Here is a 13,741-nt window from a genome sequence, read left to right on the forward strand (position 1 = left end):
TTAATTTTTTTTATTATTCTTTATGTAGCACACTTTTTTTTTAAATTTTTAAGTGAAAAAATTTCCAAATTTCTATGTGAAGAATATGTGAAGAACATCCCGGCCGGCTATTCATACTGACTTTACAGATCATACTGAGTATATACAGTAGATTTGGATGAGAAAAATACTAGGTTCCTGATATACTACGTATATACTATGTATTTGAGTGAAAATTATATAATATTAAATTTATACCCAATAATTACGTGGTAATTATACACAGAAAATACTCTGTTGCAAAAACACTCATTAATTTATTGGGTACGGCTCTACTACTACATAGACATGCTCTATCGGTGCGCTGCGCCCGCCGTCCAGTTCCAGCAGTTTGACAAGTGACAAAATCGTGTCGTGACGGTATTTTACGAAGTGCGTTCTTCAGTGGAAAACGGTAAGTTTTCATAAATTTTATTAATTATTTCCCTTATATTTAATCCAGAAGAGACTCCTTCAAGACCATGTCAACGTTAATAAATCGAAAGATAGATGTGCGCAGACGTTTTTGCGAAGTATTAGGAAAAGAAAATTGCGTCATATTTTTTAGTGAAAAAGAGTTCAGGCTTCTTGAGTTGCATTCCGGAAACCATGCACATTCATAGCTAAATTGTCAGAGCACAGTGACCTGCAAGTGATATTTTTAATTGTAATTATTGTTATCAAGAGGGACTGACAGTGAGTTGCAAGAGGTTTAAAAACGGATTGATCAGATCTCTTGCAGCCCTGAAACATCCTCACCACGTTGTATTTTAAAAGTTTTTGAACAGACAATAAATATTTTTTAAAAAAAATGTAAATATTGTTTTTAATTAGTACAACTACTCAAGAAATACTTCATTCTAGATACTAGGTATCTATTCGATATAAATACTTTAAAAATACTTAGTATGAATACTTGAAAAATACTGAGAAATTTATGAAAAAAATAATGAGGAAAACCAAGGAAATACAAAGTAGATGTACTCAGTATAAACTTAGTATAAATGTCGACTCACGCACACTAATGATGAGTATTTGGGACATTTCATACAAAATCTACTATGTATTTTGTAGGAGCATACTAGTTTCCTACTAAGTATTATACTCAGTTTATACTGAGTTTGTACATAGTAGATAGCCGGCCGGGATCCACAGACAAATGACCGAACATTTCCGACATTTATTTTCTATTGAGGAAGCAGTTGCTATAGGGATGCAAGTTTTGTGTTTACATTTTTCTGTTTTGGTATCATCGTGTGCTAAAAGTGCTAGCATTTATAGGTGAAAATGGTGAAAAATATTAAGTACGACAAAAAGAAACGTTTCAAAAAAGTCTCTGGACAACCAATAAAAAAGGAAACGTCGACAAGGAAGGAGGACGAGGAAATTGAAAAGCTGAAAAGCGCTTATGAGTTTATCAATCCACGCGACATAACCTCTTTCGATGACTTGCCCCTGTCATTGAAGACTCAAAAAGGGCTAAAATCTTGCAAATATAACACACCGACTGAGATTCAGAAGCTCTCGATAGCCTATGCATTGCAGGGGAAGGATGTATTGGGAGCTGCTGTAACGGGAAGTGGGAAAACTCTGGCTTTTCTTGTGCCGATTCTTGAAGTGTTGTATGTGAAGAAATGGACCAAATTGGATGGTGTGGGAGCACTAGTAATCACACCGACAAGAGAATTAGCTTATCAAATCTTTGAGACACTAAAGAAGATTGGTCTGTATCACGATTTCTCAGCTGGATTAATCATCGGAGGGAAAAATTTAAAATTTGAGCGAAAACGAATGGATCAGTGCAACATCATCATTTGCACTCCCGGACGATTGTTGCAACATATGGATGAGACTCCGCTTTTTAACTGCGATTCCATGCAGATCTTGATCCTGGATGAGGCAGATAGGTGCCTGGATATGGGATTTCAAACTACAATGAATGCTATAATTGAAAATTTGCCAAAAATCCGTCAGACTCTTTTGTTTTCAGCCACTCAGACACGATCTGTGAAGGATCTGGCGAGATTGAGCCTTGTAGATCCCACTTATGTTGCACCCCATGAGCAACAAGCTACTGTGAAAGCCACTCCTGATAATTTAACACACAGCTATGTGGTATGTGAACTCAAGAACAAAATCACAATGCTTTGGTCATTTATAAAGCATCACAAAAAGAGTAAAATCATGGTATTTCTGGCCAGCTGCAAGCAAGTTAAGTATGTATATGAAATTTTTTCAAAACTTAGACCGGGAGTGAGTCTACTAGCGCTGTACGGGACTTTGAGTCAGGATCGTCGGGTATCTGTGTACAATGATTTTATGGAGAAGAGTACAGTGGTTCTTCTGGCCACAGACATCGCATCCCGAGGCCTTGACTTTCCTGCTGTCAATTGGGTGGTTCAGTTGGACTGTCCGGAAGATGCTGTGGCTTACATTCATCGTGCAGGAAGAACAGCCAGGTTCAATGCAAGCGGAGAAAATCTATTGGTAGTGACGCCCAGCGAAGAAGAGGGCATTCTCTCTGAGCTCAAAAGGCGCAACATCTCCGTTGAATGTATCTCAATTGATGATAAATTCATGTTTTCTCCTCATGCCAAAATTGAAGTGCTCCTTTCGAAATTTCATGAACTTAAGGAATCGGCTCAGCGTGCTTTCCTGGCCTACATCAAGAGTATTGTGCTCATGAAGAATAAATCAATCTTCAAGGTTGATTCTCTGGATATCGATGGATTTGCCAAGTCATTGGGACTTGTGACAACACCGCGTGTGCGATTTCTAGAACGCTTCCGGAAGCGTATGGGGCTTCCTAAAATCACTTCTGCCCCGAAAGAACTCGATTTTGGTCTCAATGACTCGGATGAGGAGGAATTTGTGGTGAAAACAAAGCCACAGGAAGAATCTATTCCGGAGGAAACACAAGCATCTCAAAAGCCAGTCAAGCCCAAAATCATTTCAAAGGCTTCAGCTGCTAAAATGGTGCTTAAACGCAAAATTACTGTCAATACAAAAGTTAAATTCGATAATGAGGGTGAGCAAGTGACATCCATAAATACCCGTCATACAGACTTTGGCCAGGATACCTCAGAGACCTTCGATGGGATTGATCTACAGAAGGCGAAGGGAGCCATGTTGGAGGAAGACAAATATGATCAAGAACGATATCGAGAGATACTGAAAGCAAAGAAAAAAGCTCGTAAGGAGAAACAGAAGAAACGTCAGAAAGAAGCAGATGAGGAAGATGAGGATGATTTTGGCAGTGAATCAGGTGAAGAACCTGATCTGTCGTGGCTTCCTGATCCAGACAATGTCTACGCTAGTGGAAGTCTATGTGAATCTTCAGAAAATGAAAAAGAGGAGCCTGTGAAGAAGAAGTCTAAGAAAAATAAGGATTTATCCCTCAATGAAGCTGAATCCCTGGCCCTGGAGTTAATTGGGCAATAGTAATTGAATTATAAACAAGTTCAATAAAGGCTCTAGCTCTTAGCAGGAAGAATATATTTTTTTTAAATTAATTCTGGCTCGTTTGTTGACTGGTTAACCCATTCAGTCAATGTACCAGAAATACTTGAGATAGAATGTTCATATTTTGGGATTAGTTTCCTACAGATTAATAAAAGAATTTTTTATAAGGGTGTGGGGAGCTCCTATCAAAGACATCTCTTAACGGTAACTGAATTTAAATTCTGTTCATTAATTCATTACAAACTCTATTGATTCAAGAAAATACATTGGCAACCAGAATTCAAATCAGGAAAGAGGATGAAGGTCAATTTTAACAAATTCGACGGGATGTTGCATTTTCCGTCCGCCATTTTGAGCAAAATTTTTGCATAACTTCACGTGAAGCGAGAAAAGAATAACAAAATGTATTCCCATCTCTGTTGGACTATTTTGTTCAAGTAATTGAAGGACTAAAGTAACTAAAAATCCATTCCCAACAGAAACTCGAATATCAATTGCACTGGAATAAATCATCTAAAATCACTCAATTTGGGTATGATGTATAATACCATGGTAAGGAATGGGTTAACTTTGATTGGTTTTGAAACTTGGGCGCATTTAAATTTTTTTGGAGAAAAATGTAAGTATGAAAGCAATTTTTAATTAATTTTAAAGTAATTTCAGCAGAAAAAATTATTTCATAATTGCATAAATGAAAATGAGAATATTTTTCCGTTTTTTTTTGCATGTAATATTTTAATTTTTAATAATAATAATATTTAATAAAATAAGTATAGATTGAATCGTGGGTGTAGTCCTGAAATCCTGACTATACACCCACGATTCACTCTATATACTTATTTTATTAAAAATTAAAATATTTCGGGGTATTCGAAATTGTATCAGCTGCTGGTATTTAAGAAAAATATTTTTCAAAGATTATCTCATAAAAAGAATCACTTTTCAAAATCCAAGGCTAAGTTTTCTCTGAAAACCACAAAAAAAACAATTTTAATTCACTATAATGAATTTAATATTTTTGAAAAATCAATAAAATCCTTTAGGTTAGCTCTGACTAGCTTTTTTTTTGAGGAAATTTGGGCTGAGCATGAGAATAATGTCCCAAGTCAAGTGTTCTTACAGAAAAAAATTGGGTCGGATAGTTAATAAACTTTTCATAAATTTTTGAAAGAATGACATAGTTTTTTTCGTTTAAGAAAAAGGGGTCACATGGGATCACAAGTTGCATTAATTTTCTTTTGCAATTTTTTAACGCTGTTTAAAATTTACCAGCGATTTTTAATGATTTCTCATATTCGAATACAAAAAATAAAAAAAAATAGCTGACTATTTAAAAATTGAGAAAATTCATATAAAAATGTGTTTAAAAAACTAATTTAAAATCCAATTTATATTACCCTAATGGATTTCATAAGCTGAAAACTTGCTAAAAAGACAAGAAATTAAGAACAAGAAAAAAGACAAGAAGGAAATTTTAGGCGTAAAGCTAATAAAATATAATATTATAGTGGATCAAATTTATTAGAAACATATTTAAAAAAAATAATTTGGGAGATCAAAATAACCGAGGGCTTGGAAAGCAGGCACTGTAGCACAACTGCTGATAGCGGCCCGACAAGATTACTCTTGTTAAGGGTGTATAGATTGACTCGTAGCTAGGGGTCTGCGCACGGAGTAATCTTACGCGCTGCGCGCAGGGGAGTGGGAGGCTTTACGCGCTTTCGCGCGCAAAAATTTTTTTTTCGACATTTGCGCGCAAGATTCACTGAAGTCAAAGTGGGAAATTCGGTCTAATTTTTTGTTCTTCAATTTGACTTTATTTTGCCAACGTTTCGATGCTGGATGGGATCTTCTTCAGGGCATCAAAGTGCTTAGGAGAACTTGAAGACTTCATCTGGTGATGAGAGGTGACACTTCAAAGCTCTCTGGAAGAGTAAGAAGTAGTGAAAATTTGTGTGTTTTCCCTGACGGTGGTTCTCCTAAGCTGTCGAAATATTGCACAAGATTCAGTGTTTGCGCGCAATTTCTTTTCTTGCGCGCAAACTTTTTTACGCAAAAAACATTTTATTTGAGACTGAAGAAGGTAATACCAACCACCAAAAGGGCTCCAGTTCCCGGCTTCCAGAAAAAGCGTTTAGTTTCTCTGTAGGTTCGTCCTTTATACAGTATATTTTGTTCCGAAAAAAGTAGAACGTTTGGGAAAAAATTAAGTATTAAGGAATGGTTTCAGTGAATATTTTTTATTACTGGTACCGTCGTTGCGGGTGACTTTGCACTCGGGGGGTGACTTTGCACTCTGCTGTTCGTGAGATTTTGAACAATTCTAGCACTTATTGATAGTCTTCGCCGATCCGGTCTACCATGTCAAAGTATATAGGGATATGTTAAGTACCAAGTAAGGTACAATGATCCTCAAAAGGATTCTTGTAGTTTCAGTAATAGTCAATGAAATCCTAGTATAGGTATTTTGTCAAAAAACGACTCCGCGAAAAAGTTATCTGAAGATGCAATTCCAAAATCGATTTCAGAGAAGTAAATTGCCCAAATCTATTCTAAATTTATCTGGCTAGAATAATCTACTTCGATTTTGTTGATTATTTTTATTAAAATATTTTTTTTCCCTATTATCTTTCTAAAAACGCATGATTTATGATATAAAATTGCATGTAATAGTCTTTCTAAAGCTTTATTATAAAAGTACTTGGCTAAAAATTATCCAATTTTCGATAATTTAAGATAAAGTGACCGAGATCTACAAGATGGTGTGGTCGCCATCTTGGTTTGACGTTTCTGTCCGCCATTTTGAATAACTGTCAAAACCTAAAACTGGTCCGATTGAGCTGAAATTTTAGTATGTTCTAGCTGATGTCAAAACCTTTTCAAAACATATATAACATCCGACCTAGGTCAAGCGATTTCCTGGATACAGGAGCTCCAAGTTCAAAATTTTGACATTTTCATGAATACAGAACTACGGAGAGCTTCTTTTATCGAAATCATCACAAAGAAGACAGTACTATCGTTAGGCGATGAGATCTAAATAACAAACAAAAAGAAAAGTAATGTTTTTCTTTATAACAGCATATTATTTGAAGATCTGAAGAACTGTTTTTGCAAAAATGAAAAAATAAAAAAAATTAATAAATGCACTTTTCATTTATTTTTTTAATTATGTAAGAGTAAATAAATATATGAAATAAAAGCCTCAACCATTTTTAATGGTTACTGAAGCATTTCATTTAGATTTAAAAATTAAGGATTAGTAAATAAAGATCGCCAAAATATGAATATTTCAAAATTTTAAAATTTGAGCCTCTGTATCTAGGTAAATACTTGACGTAGACTGGGACATAGATACGTTTTGAAAAGGTCTTGACATCAGCTACAACATACTAAAATTTCAACCCAATCGGACCAGTTTTAGGTTTTGACAGTTATTCAAAATGGCGGACAGACACGTCAAATCAAGATGGCGATCATGTCATCATGTAGATCTCGTGCATATTATCCTTAGATGTAAAGATCTTCATTGTCGATTATTATCATAAATTGTTGCTTTTTTAGTATTTATTAAAAAGTGCAAAGTCACCCGCACCTTATCCCCAGTGCAAGGCTTTTTTCTTGATTTTTTTAAACATAGTAAAATTTTATAAAATTAATGCTAGTGGCACAAAATCCATTCATTAACAACTGAATACAAATAATTTTACTCAAAAACCCCGCTCCCTTCACTTTAACTATCCATTTTTAGAGAGCAAAGTTGAAAAATAGCGAAAAAACGTGCAAAGTCACCCGCAACGACGGTATTCATATATACTTTATGTATAAATCGCCCTTCACATTAAGGAATAATTTGATACAAAAAAGATATTCATATTACGCAAAACATTTTCCTTAATATTGTCCCACAATCTGAATTATATCTCAAACGTACGACTTTTTTCGGAACTAAGAAAGTATTTAATTTGCTTTTACGAAAACGAACTATATATTGGTTAAATAGCCCTATTTAAATTATGTATATTACGTTATTTTGTGTATTTCTTTAAAAAAAATCTTTTGAAATCGTTGAAAATATCAAGAAAATATAAGTATACGTTGCATATACAATATCTAATGCCAACACATTCTTATTGTATATATATCTTATATAAGAATGTCTAAAAATATGTTCAGTTTTTGTCTCTAATAATGACATAAAATGTTTAATAGATGGCTAGATTATTTCGCGAATGTTTTTCAAATGCACATACTATCTTCATGTAATTTGGACAATTCTTAGTAGGGGAGACCTGGGATGTTTGGGACATTTTCTTCGTGTTTTTTCTTTGAAATGTTATTCCAAGGGGCCAGTAAACTGTTTTAGAATTTTTATTGCCCGTAGAATACCCATAAGTATTTACTTTAATAAAAGGATTCGATGGAAAAGGGGAATGTTGAATATGTAATTTTATCCCTAACATCCTCGATCTTGGGCACAGAGGGACAAGAATAAGGATATTCGGGGTGCGGTTTTTTTCTAGCATAAAATTTGGAATTTCTTGAAAAAGTGAATTTTGCAAAAGCATATCGTTGTCGCTCTTACTTTGACAGTCAAACGATCTACGCTTCACCCTTGGCTCCACCTAAGATTTCATAGAAAGTGAAGTGACCAAACATTCCCACGTGTATTTTTGTTATTTAAAATGTTAAAAAATAGAGCATAATCTTTGTAACTTTTTTTTTAAAAATATTTTCCAAAAATACTTTGTAAGCTAATGAGATAACAAAATTTTGTTCATTTATAATTAATATAAAACACAAAGAGGAAACTGCAACATCAGAAACCTACTATTTTGATCAATTTTTAAAGAATTGTTTATAGAATCCAAGCAATTAAATTGAGGATATCCATAATTCTTATCAAGATAGATCTAAATGCTGCGCATGATTGCGTAGTGCATTATTTCCATTTATTTTAATAATTAAAGAAAAATCTACCGTGTCTTAAACTACCCTGTTCCTAACATCTCCGGTCACCCATATTTATTTATAAAAACTGTCGACATAAATTTCTATCTTCAGATTTTCTAAAATCAAATCCAGTTTTCTAAAATTAATGAACTTTTCTTCTAAATTCAATCCTATTTATTATAGATAGATATTGGATTTTAGTAGCAGGATTTTTTTTAAAAATAAGTGAAATATATGATAAATATCTTCTTATCTGCTATAGAATTGATTTCATCATCATCATCATTTTCAACCACTTATCGCTATCGGGGCGCAAGTTGGACTGATTTTAAAAATAATTTATTAAATTAATAATAATAATTATTATTATTATTCATCTCAATATGAAAAAAACGTGAAAGATAAATGCTGCACGCATTCTGCGCGCACTAAATATACTTTGCGCGCACTCCCTGCGCAGATCCCTACTCGTTGCTCAAGATCAACTAACGGTCTCTCTAAAGCACACCATAGTAAGGCATAAGCTCTATGCCTAAAGTCTCATGCTCCTCATGATCATCGGAAGGCGTGCTCACAAATAGGGAGACCGGGGCAGAATTAGACAGCAAGTGAAATTTTTCTTTGTCTAGAATTAATAGTATTATCGATATGAAATCTGTAGCCAAATTCTTAACGATATAACAATGTCATATGATAAATTTTGGTGGTAAATTCGGGAACACAGGACAATATTAAAGCCCAGTAAGCATCAAATCGTTATTGCAAGAAAAAATCGCTATTGCAAAAATTCTAAATTTGTCAAATGGCAATGCCATACGGTTATAGTATTCCCCACTGATCATTATTTTGATTATAATTACGTTAAGCCACCTCTCGGCTTACCGCTTTCCAGACCACAGCATATTCTATAAGCCAATTTCACAATTTTTTAATCAAAAATATCCTAGCTCAGGAATTAATTGAGGTCCTACAAAAAATATATATTACATTTGCAAATCCTTATACAGTAGACTCTCTCAAATTCGGGTATTTGGGACCGAAATGTCACCCGAATTAGAGAGAAATTCGGGCCACAAACTTTTTGAAATGCAACGATTTTTTATTTATCTGCATACACATATTGAGTTTACATATTCATATATATTGTAAATTTTATAGAAATTCCTTAATAATGCAAAATCACATCAAAACTAAGATAAACCATTGCAAATTTGAGCATATATGCTTCATTTGATAATCATAATTAAACTTGAAAAATGTAAACAAACATTTTTTCAAATTTAACTGCTGCCAGAATTAAAAAGTAGCCCGATCTTAAAGGCGTCTACACATTGGGAGCAATTTTCGTCAAAAATTGCGTTTTTGACAGAAATTTGACGTTTCCCCCTACAACGCTGCAGGGAATTTTCTTCAAAAAAGCAATTTTTGACAAAAATTGCTCCCAATGTGTAGAGGCCATAAGAGCCGAATTAGTGAGAGTCTACTGTAGTTTTTTAATCATCGATAAAAGAATAGGATTTTTATCAATTCTGAATAATTAAAAAAACATTGTTTTTCACAGAATATTCATATGCTGCTTTGGGTACTCAGAGTCCCAAAAGAGACGAAAGAGTTAAGTCGTAAATGCGTCTAGGGCATTACGAGTTGTCGAAGTCTTAAGGCCTCTACACATTGGGAGCAATTTTCGTCAAAAATCGCTTTTTTGAAGGAAATTACTTGCAGTGCTGTACGAGAAAACGTCAAAATTTTGTCAAAAATGCAATTTTTGACGAAAATTGCTCCCAATGTGTAGAGGCCTTTAGTCGTCTGAATGTAGATTTTGATTATTTTGGTCAGATTTGAAAATTTTGAAAGTTTCCCTGCCCTTCCAAAGACAACATTATGATCTGTTTAAAGAAAATTAACTGTAAAGCCATTTTTACTTAAAATTGAATGCAGTGAAACTCCATTTAACCACCTTAACCCATTCAGCCAATGTACTAAAAATACTTTTTTTAGATAGAATGTTCATATTTTGGAATTATATTCCTACAGATTAATAGATTGTTTTTTAAAGAAAAAATTTTTATCTATTAAGGGGGTGCGGGGAGCCTCTCTCAAACATGCGTCTTAACGGTCGCTGAACTTAAATTCTGTACATTAATTCATTACAAACGCTATTGATTTAGATAGAGTAACTATCCGAGAAAAATAATTGTCAATTAGAATTCATATCAGAGAAGCGGATGAAGTGAAAATTTTGCATGACTTTCCGCGAAGCGAGAAAATAACAATAAAATGTATTCCCATCTCTGTCGGACTAATTTTCCCAAATAATTAAAGAACTAAAGTAATTAAAAATCCATTCCCGACAGCAATTCGAATACCCATTGCCCAGAAATAAATTTATTTAAAATCACTCAATTTGCGTATGTTATATAATACCATACTAAAGAATGGGTTAATTCATTATTAAGAGAGGTTGAAGCAAAACCTTCTTGGGTGTAAAAATCAGACACGTTCGCTTCATGAAGTGAATTATAATCTGAATTTCTCAGGGTGTAACCTTCACTGAGAGAAATCCGAAAAAGTTAAAATAACATTCCGGAAATGTTAATTTTACCCTGCATTATTGATCCGAAATCGCTGTAAATATTACCCTTTTTAGGTGTATTATGGGTTAAAGTTACCCTTTTTCATGTTAATTTTACCCTTAAAAAGGTGTAAAATTAACATTAAAAAATGTTGATATATTTTTACACCTAAAAAGTGTTAAAATTATGAGGAAAAAAAGTTAATCGCACCCCATTTTTTCTCAGTGTTCATACTTCTAAAATATCCAGCAATTCAACTGATTCCAGCAAGAGCAAATGAAAATTAAAAAAAAAAATTAAAGCATAAAATATTTTTCTGATAAGAAGGCGTAAATGTTTAACCAACTTATGCCCTAAAGTAGACAGACGTACGGCTTAAGCCGAGAGAGTAGAAAACTAATGGAAAGCCATCGCCCGGCTTAACTCGCGGCTTAATTTTCATATCTATTTTAAAAAGTTTATAACAATTACAGGAGCACCTAGCTTTTCTTTATTTCATCAACAAATTTTGATAAATGTTTCACAAAATGGAATATAATGAAATATCTACATTTTTTTTGTAAAAGAAATAATTTCAAAGTTTACAAAATTTTTACACTCTGTTAGACGATTATTGTGTAAAAATTAAACTGATCTCTGGCATGTAGATAAATATATATATATATATATATATATATATATTTACAAAGAATGGTCACTTTGCTGAATAAATAATGTAATTTCCATTACAATTTTTGTTTTAGTCTTACCGAAAGAACGACAATTGGCACGAAGAAGCCTCTCTCTCTCTGCACGGCCACAGCTCAGTTGGACATGGAACTGGACATGGAGAGAGGTAGTTGGGATCAGGGTTTTTTCTCAATCTGTAGCCAATCGCGTGGATTTTTCAGTACGGCCAAGAGTTGTCCTTCCCGTGAAGTAGTTTTGGGTTCATGCATATACTCCCAGCGAGCCGTCAGAGGGAGGGACATGAGGATACTTTCGAAACGTGCTCCAGGAGTGTGTAGTCCAAATTTAGTACCCCGATCATAAATTAAATTGAACTCAACATAGCGTCCACGACGAAGAAGTTGCCAAGTGCGTTGAGGATCACCATAAGAGTCGTTTTTATGCTGCCTGACCAATGGCATATACGATGGGATTACAGAATCAGCACAGGAGGATACGAAAGCAAAGGCATCGTCTTGCGATGGCTCATCGAGATCGTCAAAAAAGATGCCACCAATACCTCGGCATTCCTTCCGATGGGGAATATGGAAGTATTCATCGCACCACTTCTTGAAGCGAGGATAGTAGCTGGGATCATGTTGATCACAGGCTTCTTTTAATGTACGATGGAAGTGAATAGAATCCTGTTCGTCCAGGTAGTAGGGTGTGAGATCTGTGCCACCACCGAACCACCATTGCTTTTGGCCCGTGGAGTCCGTAACTTCGAAGTAGCGATAGTTGAAATGGATTGTAGGCACAAAGGGATTCCGGGGATGAATGACAGCACTGACTCCGGCTGCGAAAAAGGGTAGTTGTCCATCTGCCAGCTTCTTGCCACGAGAACGCATCTGTTGAACAGCACCAGGTGGTAAATTTCCCGATACAACAGATATATTAACGCCAGCCTTTTCAAATACTTCGCCATCCTGCAAGACACATGTAATTCCTCCACCACCTTCCTTTCTCTCCCATCTGTCTATCTTAAACTTTTTCCCTGCAAATTCCTCAGCCTCTAGGGCACGACAAAAATCTGCTTGCACTCGCATTATCATTAATTCCATCTGACTCTTCATGTCTTCTGGATATTCCTCCAAGTGCTTAACACTCGTAATTGGCAGTGCCATGAATTGATTGGTATTAATACGCTGCCGTCTTCGTTCAGTATGAACATTCTGTGTTGTCCACAAAAGTGCTGCACCCGTGCCAACAAGAAATCCTACTGGATATCTGCAAGGAAAATTTCCAGAGATTAGTCTTATCTTGGGATGGGTATTTTACCAATGAAAGCGATGTGTCTCACTTTAAATATGTTCCCTTTCGACTATGCAACACACTGATGGTTCCAAAAGCACGAAAACTTGCACGAATTGTCCTGAACATGATGATTTTGGAGGGATTTTTTTTCACTTTCACTAATCGGAGGATATGAGAGTGAGTCGGATGAAAATAAACTTTTTCTTCTCGAAAGTTGGTAGCCATGACTCACAGCATTTTTAAAAATACAAATTACAGCACTGGACTTTTGTCCACGGAATTTTCCGAGGATTTTTTTTAATTATCGAAAAAAATATGCTAAAAATTGCATTATTAAAATCCTTGATTCTTCTACAATTTTATAACCTTGATTATGTTTTCTATTCTTGCGTACGGGAAAATATAATCAGATAACAATGGAAATAAAGATATTACTTAAATTTCATTACAAAATATACTTATTTTAAAAATTTGAAATTAGTGAATTAAAATGCATACAACGATACAAGATACAAGATACAACTCATACAACTAATAAAAAAATGAGAAAATTCAATGATAAAAATGATTGATTTAAAGTAATTAACCATTAAAATTTGAATTTATTTTATTCAATTTCAAAATTCATTGAAAACACTATATCAGAATTTCCATCTACAGTAGACTCTCACTCAATCGGCTCTTTCTCAATCGGGCGATAAATTTTGTTGACACTTTTCACGTTTAATTATGAAGCTAATTCGCTCAAATTCGCTATAGTTGTTCCTACTTTA

General features: G+C 34.3%; 2 protein-coding genes across 2 annotated transcripts; one reads left to right on the forward strand and one right to left on the reverse strand.

Moving 5' to 3' along the window:
- Positions 1-1,228: 1,228 nt before the first annotated feature.
- On the forward strand, positions 1,229-3,511 carry LOC129805782 (probable ATP-dependent RNA helicase DDX10). Its single transcript, XM_055853921.1, has one exon. It carries the CDS (start codon positions 1,306-1,308, stop codon positions 3,457-3,459), a length of 2,154 nt encoding a protein of 717 aa, XP_055709896.1. The 5' UTR covers positions 1,229-1,305; the 3' UTR covers positions 3,460-3,511.
- Positions 3,512-11,473: 7,962 nt separating this feature from the next.
- LOC129806680 (oxygen-dependent coproporphyrinogen-III oxidase) lies at positions 11,474-13,182 on the reverse strand. The gene is made up of 2 exons (XM_055855449.1): positions 13,015-13,182; positions 11,474-12,941 (listed from the first exon to the last, which is right to left on the reverse strand). The coding sequence occupies exons 1-2, from the start codon at positions 13,092-13,094 to the stop codon at positions 11,852-11,854; spliced, it is 1,170 nt and encodes a 389-aa protein (XP_055711424.1). The 5' UTR covers positions 13,095-13,182; the 3' UTR covers positions 11,474-11,851.
- Positions 13,183-13,741: the final 559 nt, after the last annotated feature.

This window comes from Phlebotomus papatasi, chromosome 3 (assembly GCF_024763615.1).
Source record: "Phlebotomus papatasi isolate M1 chromosome 3, Ppap_2.1, whole genome shotgun sequence".
In the NCBI taxonomy this organism is placed as follows: domain Eukaryota; kingdom Metazoa; phylum Arthropoda; class Insecta; order Diptera; family Psychodidae; genus Phlebotomus; species Phlebotomus papatasi.